The sequence below is a fragment of the Buteo buteo genome, chromosome 31, assembly GCF_964188355.1.
Source record: "Buteo buteo chromosome 31, bButBut1.hap1.1, whole genome shotgun sequence".
Classification (NCBI taxonomy): Eukaryota; Metazoa; Chordata; class Aves; order Accipitriformes; family Accipitridae; genus Buteo; species Buteo buteo.
The window spans coordinates 1,089,601-1,101,703 of record NC_134201.1 but is presented as its reverse complement, the minus strand read 5'-3'; the positions used below and the strand labels follow the sequence as shown (position 1 = coordinate 1,101,703).

The 12,103-nt window shown below is 54.4% G+C and overlaps 1 protein-coding gene across 1 annotated transcript; it reads left to right on the top strand.

Annotated features, from left to right (window-relative positions):
* Positions 1–225: 225 nt before the first annotated feature.
* Positions 226–3,522, top strand: LOC142026113 (olfactory receptor 14A16-like). The gene is made up of 2 exons (XM_075018949.1): positions 226–391; positions 2,543–3,522. The coding sequence occupies exon 2, from the start codon at positions 2,560–2,562 to the stop codon at positions 3,520–3,522; it is 963 nt and encodes a 320-aa protein (XP_074875050.1). The 5' UTR covers positions 226–391; positions 2,543–2,559.
* Positions 3,523–12,103: the final 8,581 nt, after the last annotated feature.

Genomic DNA, 12,103 nt, shown 5'->3' with positions numbered 1-12,103 from the left:
AAGTGTTAGCACTGATCCATGGATGCCTTCTGTCTGTAGGTGTAAAGAGATCCCTGCCTTTCACTCTCTGAGTATTCTGTCTAAAAAATAACACGAAAAAAGTGGTACATTAGAAGTAACTCTGAGAGAAGGATTATATTTCTGGAAAGAAAGAAAGGTGGCATGTAGATGTAACTTTGTCTTTGAGTGGAAAATTTTATTTCATTAAAGAAGTGGCTCTCCCCAGCTGACGGAGGGAATGTCACTGATTGCCTCAGCCTGTTTCCCAGCAGGTTCCCCTGGAGCCCCAGGGACACCTGGAGGGAGCCCAGAGGGGGCAGAGAAAGGGCTGCCTTGGGCTGCTCCTGTGCTGCTGAGCTGGGCTGGGCTCCTGGGCTGGAGGGAGCTCATGGCAAGCAGGCAGCACTGCCGAGAGACAGCTCTGCCCAGGAGCAGCTCCTCTGCAAAGCGCAGCAGGGCTGAGGGCACTGCCTGCAGGCACCGAGGGGAGAGGAGGGAAGGGAGAGGGAGGTTAAAGGCAGTCTGGGGTGGGAGGAGAGAGGAGAGCTGACCTGGAGAAAAATCTTCACAGCCCTTGACAGGGTAAGTCTCTGGCTGCAGGGCAATGCAGCTGTGGTTCCTGGAATGAGCTCCTAAAGCTGGCACACCCCACAGCCTATGGAATCTATCAGAGGGACTCTCACAGTTTCTGCAGTGCAGAGAAAAAGGCCGTGCTTTGGAGCACAGCTTCCCTGCTGCACCCTCAGAGGGACAGGGCATGTCAGCTGCCTTCACCTGGGGATGGCTGCAGAGTGTGAAGGTGGGTGTGCAGCCAGGGGTGCCCAGGGCTGTCCTTCTGAGCAGGGTCCCTGCACCGTGGGGGGCTGTGTGCTGGGGCAGGGACTCTGCCACCGGTCAGGGTAAGGACTCAGCCTGCCTGGGAACTCCAACAGCAGAGTGGGGAGAAGCTGTGGGTGGAAGAAGCATCTTGCAGCAGGGCAGAGTCCTTCTGCTGACAAGAGGGTGCTGTGTGGGTCAGGGCAGCTCACAGCTCCAGATCACCCCCAGGACATTTCCAAGGGCACTTTTCAAGGGGAAGGTCAAAGCAGGGATTGCTATAAAGTTAAGGAGCTTTCCTGAGTCTGTGTTTTCTCATTCATAGTCTTGGGAATTTTGGGAAGAAATTGAAAAGGAGCTGTCCTGCTTCAGCAAGTCCCTGAGACTCCTGAGCTGTGAATTGGAGTGATCAGTAAGTCTGATAGGAGCCTCCTGAAGTAGAGCACAGGGACTGAGAACAACTGCCTGGCTGTGCTGGTGTCTGGGAGGTGGCATGCACAGCTGGGTAAGGGTAACTCTTTCCTGAGGGCCCCACTGCTTCTCCCCTTGCCTCTCTGAGCCAGACCATCCCTGTGTTTTTCCTTATTTCCCCACTTGTCTGTGTTATTGCTATTGTTATCTTGTTCTTGCTGTCAGGCTCTCTGGGCATGGGAGTTTCAGCTGCAGAGTCACACATTGATCTTGTGGGTCCTGCCATGCAAGTGTGTCCATGGGAACAAGGTTACATGTGTCCAAGCTTTCCTCCAAGCTGTGGGTCTGTGGGCAATGCAGCCTGTTTCATTCCCTGGCAAATGAGCTGATTCTTCCTTCCTGAGATACCATCATCAGGACACTTGGCTAACTCCTTGGGGTGACCTTTGGCTGTCCTATCTCCTTTGGATGTCCTTCCAAGCTGTGAGCTGCCCTCCAAGATGCAGATCTGTCCCATAGCATCTTGGTGTTTCTGAATGCCCCATGGAGAAGCACAGAGATGCTATGAATGAGGACATGCTCTTGGGCTGGTGAAATGAGCCTGGTGTGTCCTTGGCTAGAAGCAGGGTGCTGAGACTTTGAGAAAGGGGCAGACATTTGGTGGTCTTCAGTGGGTGTCTCTGCTCTCAGCAATGTCTGGTGGCTTTTCAGGGTAAAATATGGGAGTGTGATCACCCTCCATCTCAGAAAAGTGCAAGCACAGTGAAAGTGGGAACTAGACAGAAGGGCAGAGCTTTTCCCCCTCTCTCCGCACTAAGCCACAGGCAATCCTCTTGACTTGCCTGGCTCACGCTGTTCTCCCAGAGTAAAGCAGAAATGCTGAAGGCTCCCGAGATCTAACAAAACTCCCCAGGGGCAGTGTGGGTAGCTGTAGAAAGCCCTGGAACTCTCAAACTTCTTTTACCTTCCTGGTTCCCTAGCACTGGGAGTGCAGATGCTCACAAGCCCTTCTGCGTCAGGAGCGGTTTCAGCTGACAAAGTCAAACACCAGACCGGCCCCTGCCTGCACCGATCTCATGAACCCACTGCTGCAGAGCAGGGCTGACTTTTCAAGAGCCCATGGGCAGAGGACCTGCTCTTCATTGCACACTCAGCCAGCACCAAGCAGGGCTCCAGCCACAGACCTGAAGGAAGGTCTCCGAGAAAAGGAAAAGGGTCTGTGCGTGTGAGAGTGGGAGGGTCTATGGGAAATGGCTTTGATATTGCTCAGAGAATAATGCCCTGACTCTTCAGTGTCTTTTTTCTACTTTGACAGCAACACATTCCCACAGGATGAAAATGTCCAATGGAAGCTTCATCACCCAGTTCCTCCTCCTGGCATTTGCAGACACACGGGAGCTGCAGCTCTTGCACTTCTGGCTCTTCCTGGGCATCTACCTGGCTGCCCTCCTGGGAAATGGCCTCATCATCACCACTATAGCCTGCGACCACCACCTCCACACACCCATGTACTTCTTCCTCCTCAATCTCTCCCTCCTCGACTTGGGCTCCATCTCCACCACTGTCCCTAAAGCCATGGCCACCTCCCTCTGGAACAACAGGGCCATCTCCTACTTGGGATGTGCTGCCCAGGTCTTTCTGTTAATCTTTTTGATCTCAGCAGAATATTTTCTTCTCACTCTCATGGCCTATGACCGCTATGTTGCCATCTGCAAACCCCTGCATTATGGGACCCTCCTGGGCAGCAGAGCTTGTGTCCACATGGCAGCAGCTGCCTGGGGCTGTGGGTTCCTCTATGCTGTGCTGCACACTGCCAATACATTTTCACTACCCCTCTGCCAAGGCAATGCTGTGGACCAGTTCTTCTGTGAAATCCCCCAGATCCTCAAGCTTGCCTGCTCAGATGCCTACCTCAGGGAAGTTGGGGTACTTGTGGTTAGTGTGTGTTTAGTCTTTGGGTGTTTTGTTTTCATTGTGCTGTCCTATGGGCACATATTCAGGGCCGTGCTGAGGTTCCCTTCAGAGCAGGGACGGCACAAAGCCTTTTCCACGTGCCTCCCTCACCTGGCTGTTGTCTCCTTGTTTGTAAGCACTGTCATATTTGCCTACCTAAAGCCCCCCTCCATCTCCTCCCCACACCTGGACCTGCTGGTGGCAGTTCTGTACTCGGTGGTGCCTCCAGCGGTGAACCCCCTCATCTACAGCATGAGAAACCAAGAGATCAAGGATGCTCTGAGAAAACTAATCACCGGATGCTTTTCAGAAGGAATAAAGTTTCTGTTGTATTCTGCATAGTAGAATGTCAGGTTTTGGGAGGAGAGGAAGGAAAAGCAACGGTGGTTTCCAGGTGCCAATGATTTAATTGGGGAGTAGAACCGTCACATGTGAAATGATCTAAAGGCTATGCCAGTTCAAAACTGGTATCTTCTGCTGCTATCTCAGAGGCCTTATATCTTCAGCAGGAACCTGGCAGCTCTGAGATCCCTCCATCTCCCTCTCTTGTAGCAAGCAAGCTGATAGTACCCCAGTCACAGGCTTTCTTTCAATTCTGTTTGCAGCCTAAAGCACCCAATTGGTCTGCAGATATGCCAGGAAACTTTCATAAGGAACCCGGTCCTGTGGACAAGAAGTTTGGTGTTCCCAGGAATCTCAGGAGGCATGGCATACCCCTAGCTGTGTTCAGGGAGCTGGTCAAATGCCTCATCTCCATTTCTGTAATGGTGGCCTAGATGCCTGGTTCATGTGTCAGCTCTCTCTGTGGATGCTGACATTTACTGAGCAACCTGGGCTGACCTCAGACATGGCCCTGCTTGGAGCTGGGCATTGGGCTACAGGCCACCTGAGCTCCCTTCCACCCTGAATTGTCTCATCAGCGTATGATGTAGAGACCCTCGCCTCCAACTCGATCTCTTCTTGTACAGCGTGTGGCAAGGCACAGGCTCCTGGAAGGGTTGGTGGGCAAGAGAGTGTTGGGGAGTCTCTAGTCCAGCCTCCAGGCTGGCTGTGACTTTGAGGAGCAAAGAAGACCTCCACAGGTGGAGATCACAACAACATTCCTCCTAGTCCATTTTATTTTTCCTCAGGCTCAGCTTAAAGCTCCCAAGAGGCAATTTGTGGCTGTTGCCTCTGTCATATCATTGGCCACTGCAGAAGAGAGCTTGGCTCCACCACCTCTCCAGGTAGCTGTAGGCTCTTGTTAGGTGGCCCCATGCCTCCTTCAGCAGGCTGGAGAGGCCCAGTTGCCTCAGACTGTCCTCACAGCTCGTGCCTTAAGCCCTTCACTCCACCTTGGCAGACCTCCTCCGGACCTTCTGCAGTTCCTCCACTCTCCTTTTGAAATGGGAGGCCCACTGCCTCATACAGCATCATGCTGCTGGCCAGGCCCTTCTCCTCAGAGCACTCCTTAGCCGGCCACGTCTCTACCCACGCTGCTGCATGGGGTTGTTTTGCAGCTGATGGGTTGGGACAAAAACAGATAATAGGTGAAAGAAAAAAGATTAAAACAAATATAAACCCAACCCAACAGGCAATGCAAAGGCAATCACTTGCCACCTCCCACAAGCAGACTGACACCCAGCCAGTCTCCCTTCAACAGACACCTTGAACGACAGGAAACTCCACCTTCTTCGTCCTCTGCCCGAGATTTTATTGCTGAGCATGACGTCATATGGTATGGAATATCCCTTTGGACAGATGGGGTCAGCTGGCCTGGCTGTGTCTCATTGCCCCCCAACTTCTCACCCACCCCCAGCCTACTCGCTGGGAGGGAGCAGAGTGAGAAATAGAGAAGGCCTTGATGCTGTGCAAACACTATTCAGCAACAGCTAAAACGCTGGTGTGTTACCAATACTGGTTCAGGCACCAATGCAAAACATAACACCATAGGGGCTGCTATGAAGGAGGTGAACCCCACCCCAGCCAGACCCAGGACACTTGAACCAGGGTCCCAGAAATGGACACAGTAGTGTACAGGTGGTTTGACAAGTGATGGGCAGGGGACACAGTAATTTCCCTCACTCTTTTGGAGAGGCTCTTCTTGCTACACTCCAGGACACTGCTGGCCACCTCTGCTACCAGGTAGCCCTGAATCATGTGGATCACTGCTGGATAGTGTTTTGCCTTCTGTCCCCCAGCACCACCAGGGCTGTTTCCTCAGAGATGCTCTCTGACCAGGCAGTCTCCTTCCCCTACCACTGCAGGCTGTTAGTCTATCCCAGGCGCAGGTTCTGGCCTTTGTCTTTCTTATATCTCCCAAAGTCCCTGACAGGACAGTGCTTCTGCCTGCTAGGGTTCCCCTGAATGGCATCCCAATGCACAGAATTGGTCCTCCCAATATAGTGCCATCAACAAACGTGGTGAGAGTTGCCTCCTCTGGGTCATGGATACAGGTGTTAAAATGCACAGCGCCCAGGAGACTCCCCTGTGCAGCCCCACAATGCCCCAATATGTCCCACTGGCCTCCAGGTAGGGTACGGCCCCTTCACCACTGCGCTCTCAGCGTCATCATCCAACTGGTGTTTTGCCCATCTCTTTGTCTATCCATCCAGAGCATAATGTCCTAACCTCAGTAGAAGAATATTGAGGGAGACCGTGCCAAAATTCTTGCTGAAGTGGAGGGAAACAACATCCACTGTGCTCCCCTCATGCACAAATGCACTTCCTTCATCATGAGGGCAATCAGCTTGGCGAGGCCTGTTTTACCCTTGGGAAGTCCATGCCGATGTTGTCCTTTTTTAGGTACCCAGAAATGTACACGTTCAACAGCACGTTCCTCATCAAAGTGACCTTCTACAGCCTATGGTTCCCTGGGTTGCACTTTTGGCCTCTTAGAAGATGGGCCCAATATTGGGTTGTGTTCACTCTCAAGAGACCCCTACCAATTTCATGACACTTTGAAGAGGACATTCAAAGAAATAACCATCTTCCCCTGTAACTTCGTTGCCACTATTCTGCCTGTCCTACAGTGTATTTAGTTGTTCTAGTCTTTCACATAGTTACACCTGTCCTGATACAATGACCATTTCTGAAAGTCATCTTTTCAGTTGCAGACTGCCTGGGCAAAGGCCCTTTCCATGGTGCTCCACTTCTCTCCTTCCCTTACTCTTTGTTCATCAAGATACCTCTCCCCTATGCAGCTGCTTTGAGCTTCAGGGAGCTAAGAGCTTGCCTGTCTTCCAGTAGTCTAATTGCCTCTTTAGCCAATTCTTTAATTGTGTTTATCTCTAACTTTTTAGTGTCTGTCACAAACATTTCTCATAAGACTATCCTTTGTAGAAAGGCAGCCTCATTAGGGGCAGCTTGTACTTCACATGTGGTTGAGAAGTGTGACTTATTGTTTATGAAACTTCATCATGGTTTTCTTTGCTTTGCTTGCAAATAGGAATAATTCTTCTGGGCCTGTGTGCAGCCAGCTCTCTAAGGAGAGCAGGGGGGAGATGGTGCAATGGAGCTGTAACCTCCAGCTGTAGAGATCAGTGGAGAAGCCTGAGGCAAGGGACAGAGATGTAAGCCCCCAGGTGGCCAATGTCAGAAGTGCTGAGGTTTGAGAGGTGAGGAGCAAGGGTGTCCATGCAGTCTCAGACCTCAAGGGACTGTTTTTCCTACCTGTCTAGACCTCCAGAGCAGACACTCTGGATCATTATCACTTGGAGAATGCTTCTATCACCTCTTCTCTATATTAAAAAGTAAGACAAACAACCTTTTAAAAGAAAAAAATCATGGGTATCGGTGCACTTTGAAATCTTCCTCCTTAACTACACTATGAAATTTTTCTAATTAGCTGTACAAGTCTTGAAGACTTGAAGAAAATTGCAGGAAGAAACAAGGCTCGTTAGGGCTTACTGTATCTTAATGAGCCCCATGGTGTGTTTGAGGCTGAGTCCATGAATCTCAGCTACTGAGAGCAGACTGAAAGAAACTTCTCAAGAAGTCAAAGTCAGAAGCAAAGTACCTTGAAGCAGTAATGGGCCCCACTGAGGGCCATTCCTGGCAAAGCCTCCCCAGGGACTCGTTAGAGCAGAAAACTGGAGGCTGTGATTGCAGGTAGGCAAAAGCACTGTGCAGGTGGCTGTAATGCTGAGAAAACCCTTGGTTTGTTTTATGCAGCAGAAAGGCCAAGCCCTGATCCCCAGGCCCTGGGAAGGCAGATCCTGTCCCTCATGCATGGCTCAGGCCTCTTCCTGGGTCAGCAGGATGTGAGGGTGAGCAATGCCAAGTGTAGGGAAACTGTGCAACACCTCCCAGCCTCCCCAAGCAGGGGTGAGGAAGAAACTATGTCCAGAGCCTCAAAACAAGTTTTGCCTGGTACGCCTCAGAGGCAGAGGCAGCTGACAAAGCCAAGACAAGAAATACCTTGGACCTGTTCTGCCTTTCAGCCTTGCCAGAGCACTTGGCCATCTCTACTGCAGGCTGTCATAACCTGTCCCATGCCTTATCTCTTTCCCTTCAGGCTGTTGATGTCCATCTTGCTTTCCCACCTAGCTCTCACCACAGCATTTCTACTCCTTCTTTGATGTCTCTCTAGCCTGGCTGGGTTTTCCTTGAAACACAACGCCATGGGCTGATCTGGGCTCTCTCTGGGTGACCTCTTGCACCACAAGGCTACCCTCTGAGTGACATTTCTTTCTCAACACATCCAGTCTGAACCTTCCAAGCTGCACTTTGTGCAGGTTTCCTTCTCTTCACACTTCACCAAGAAAAGCTCCATCATCTCTGAAGCCAGCCTTCAGGCAGGTGCACTCTACTACCATAGTGCCCTGAGCCTCCACTTCACCAGGCTGAAGAAGCCCAAGTCCCTCAGCCTCTCCAAAGAGTCCCCAATGCCCATCTTGGCAGGTCATAGAATCATAGAATCATTTAGGTTGGAAAAGACCTTCAAGATCTTCGAGTCCAACCATTAACCATGCCCAGTAAACCATGTCTTGAAGTACCCTCTCCACTCGCTTTTTTATTATCTCCAGGGATGGTGACTCAACCACTTCCCTGGGCAGCCCCTTCCAAAGTTTGACAACCATCTCAGTAAAAAAACATTTCCTAATATCTAACGTAAATCTCCTTTGCCTCAACTTGAGGCCATTTCCTCTTGTCCTATCTCCAGCCACCTGACAGAAGAGACCAACACCCACCTCACTACAACCCCCTTTCAGGTAGTTGTAGAGAGCGATAAGGTCTCCCCTCATCTTTCTCAAGCAAGTACAAGTCTCCCTATTGGCAAGGACAGGGTACACCTGGTCTCCCTCCCGGCGCCAGTGGGGTAGACCTGGTCTCCCTAACCACGCAGGCAGGGTAGACCTGGCCTCGCTAACCGCATGGGTGGGGTTAACTTCACCTTCCGACTGTCACCGGTGGGGTAGACCTGGCCTCCCTATCTATGCGGGCTTGGTAGACCTGGACTCCCTAGCAGAGTGGGGGAGGGGGAGTAGACCTCCCTACTGGCAAGGCCTGCGTAGACCTGGCCTCCCTATCCGGGTGGGCCGGGTAGACCTGGCCAACCTAACTGAATGGGCAGGGTAGACCAGGCCTCCCGACCAACACCAATGGGGTAGAACAGGCCTCCCTGCCTGTGTGAGCTGGGTAGACCTGGGCTCCCTACCATCGCCGGTGGAGTAGACCAGGCCTCCTTAACCGCGCGGGTGGGATAGACATGGCCTCCCTACCAGCGCACATGGAGTAGATCAGGCCTCGCTAACCGCACGGGTGGGGTAGACCTGGCCTCGCTAACCGCTCAGGCGGAGTAAACCAGTCTGCCCTAACGGCAAGGGCGCGGTAGACCTGGCCTCCCTGTACGCTTGGGTGGGGTAGACCTATCCTCCCTAACCTCACAGGTGGAGTAGACATGGCCTCCCAACCAACGCCAGTGAGGTAGACCTCCCTCCCTAACCGTGTGGGCGGGATAGATCTGGCCTCCTGACCAGCTACAGTGGGGTAGATCTGGCCTCCCTATCCGTGCAGGTGGGATAGACCTGGCCAACCTAACTGCTTGGGTAGACTAGACCTGGCCTCCCTACCGGCAAAGGCGGGGTAGACCTGGCTTCCCGACGGGAGAGGGCTCTTTAGACCTGGCCTAACTAACCGAGCGGGCAGGGTCGACCAGGAGTTCCTACTGTAAAAGGGCGAGGTAGACCTGGCCTCCCTAATGGCACCATTGGAGTAGACCAGGCCTCCCTAACTGCGCAGACTGGGTAGACCTGGCCTCCCTACCTGCTCAGGTGGGGTAGACCTGGCCTCCCTAAACACGCGGACCTGATAGATCCTGCTTGCCTACCGGCACAGACGGGGTAGTCCAGGCCTCCCTACCAGCAAGGGCGGGGTAGACCTGGCCACCCTAACTGCATGGGCAGTGTAGACCTGGCCTCCCTTACCGGGCTGGCGGGGTACTCCTGGCCTCCATAATGGCACCGATGGAATAGACCAGGCCTCCCTAACCGTGCGAACAGGGTAGACTTGGCCTCCCTACCGGCGCCAGTGGTGTAGACCTTGCCTCCCTACCAGCACCGGTGGGGTAGACCTGGGCTCCCTATCCCCGTGGGCAGGGTAGACCTGGCCTCCCTAACCGCATGGGTGGGGTAGACCTGGCCTCGCTACCAGTGCTGGAGGGGTTGACGTGGCCTTCTTACCCACAGGCGGGGTAGACCAGGCATACCTAACCACTCAGGTGAAGTAAACCTCTCCTCCCTACCAGCAACAGATAAGTAGACCTGACCACCCTAACCGAGCAGGCAGGGTAGACCTGGCCTCCTTACCCACGTGGGCAGGGTAGACCACGCCTCCCTACCTGCAAAGGCGGGGTAGACCTGGCCTCCCTAATGGCACCGGTGGGGTAGACATGGCCTCCCTAACTGCGTAGGCAGGGTAGAACTGGCCTCCGTAGGGACGTTGGTTGGGTACACCAGGACTTCTTGACCGCACAGTTGGGTAGACCTGGCGTCCCTACCGGCAAGGGCACAGTAGACCTTGCCTCCCTAGCTGACCAGGTATGGCAGACTAGACCTCCCTACCGGCGCCGGTGGGGTAGACCTGGCCTCCCTAACTGTGTGGGTGGGGTAGACCTGGCTAGCCTACCAGCAATGTCACGGTAGGACTGGCCTCCCTACCATAGTGGGCGGGCTACACCCAGGCCTCCCTACTGGCAAGGTCTGGGTAGACCAGGCCTCTCTTGCCTCGAGGGTGGGGTAGACCAGGACTCCCGACCAGTGCTGCTGGGGTAGACCTGGCCTCCCTAGATGAGCGGACCTGGTAGACCAGGCCTCCCTCCTGGCAAGAGCAGAGTACACCTGGCCTCCCTGCTGGCGCCAATGCAGTACAGCAAGCCTCCCTAATTGTGCATGCAGGGTAGACCTGACTTCCCCAACCATGCGGTGGGGTAGAACTGGCCTCCCTTCTTGCAAGTGACGGCTATACCAGCCCTCCCTAAGCGCGTGGGCGGGGTAGACCTGGTGCCAGTGGGGTAGACCAGGCCTCCCTACCCGTGCGGGTCAGGTAGACCTGGCCTCCCTAGCCGAGTGGGGAGCCTAGACCATGTCTCCCTACCGGCAAGAGCGTGGTAGACCTGGCCTCCCTACCTGCCCTGGTGGGGTAGAGCAGGCCTCCCTAGCCATGCGGGTGGGGTAGGCACGGCCTCCTTATAGGCGCCAGTGGGTAGACATGGTTTCCCTACCCAAGTGGGCAGGGTAGACCTGGTCTCCCTACCTGATTGGGTGGCATAGACCTGGCCTCCCTATGCATGCAGGCGGGGTAGATGAGGCATACATAACTTTGCGGGTGGGGTAAACATGGCCTCCCTAGTGGCGACGATGGGATAGACATGGTGTCTCTACCCAAGCAGGTGGGGTAGACCTGGCCTCCCAACCCACGTGGGTGGGGTTAACCAGGCCTGCCTACCAGACAGGGCTGGGTAAACCAGGCCTTCCTAAATGCGTGGGCGGGGTAGACATGGCCTCCCAAACTGCACAGGCAAGCTAGTCCAGGCCTCTCGACTGGCGCTGGTGGGGTAGACCTGGCCTCCCTATCCATGCGTACAGGTAACCTGGCCTCTCTAACCACGCGGGTGGTGTAGACCAAGCCTCCCTAATGGCTCCAGTGGGGTAGACCTGGTCTCACTATCCACAAGGGCGGGTTAGACCAGTCCTCCCTACTGGTAAAGGCGGGGTAGATCTGGCCTCCCTACAGGTGCTGGTGGTGTAGACATGGTCTCCCTACCCGAGAGGGCAGGGTAGACCTGGCCTCCCTGCTGGCACCGGTGGGGTTGACCTGGCCTCCCTACCTGCATGGGATGGGTAGACCAGGCCTCCCCACTGCCTCCGGTGTGGTATACCTGGTCTCCCTAACCACGCGGGCGGCGTAGACCTGGCTTCCCTACCTGCAATGATGGGGTTGACCAAGCCTCCCTAACCGCGTGGGCAGGGTAGACCTGGCCTCCCTACCGGTGCCGGTGGGGGAAACCATGCCTCCCTAACTGCACAGGCGGGGTAGAACTGGCCTCCCTACCGGTGACAGAGGTGTAGACCTTTTCTCCCCACCTGAGAGGGCAGGGTAGACCTAGACTCCCTACCAGTGCTGGTGGGATAAACCTGACCTCCCTGCTGCACCGGTGGGACAAACCTGGCCTCCCTACCTGAGGAGGCAGGGTAGACCAGGCCTCTCTAACCACGCACACGGGGTAGACCTGGCCTCCCTACTGGCAAGGACAGGGTAGACCTGGCCTCCCTAGTCTAGTGGGTGGGTTTGACCAGGTCTCCCTATACGCGTGGGCAGGATAGGCCTGGCATCCCTAACCATGTGTTCATGGTAGACTTGGCCTCCCGAATGGTGCCAGTGGGGTAGACCAGACCTCACAACCTGAGGGGTGGGGTACACCTGGCGTCCCTACCTGAGCGGG

Bases quoted from the DNA above. Each gene is read 5' to 3' on its own strand.
- LOC142026113 (XM_075018949.1), top strand. From the start codon at position 2,560: ATGAAAATGTCCAATGGAAGCTTCATCACCCAGTTCCTCCTCCTGGCA.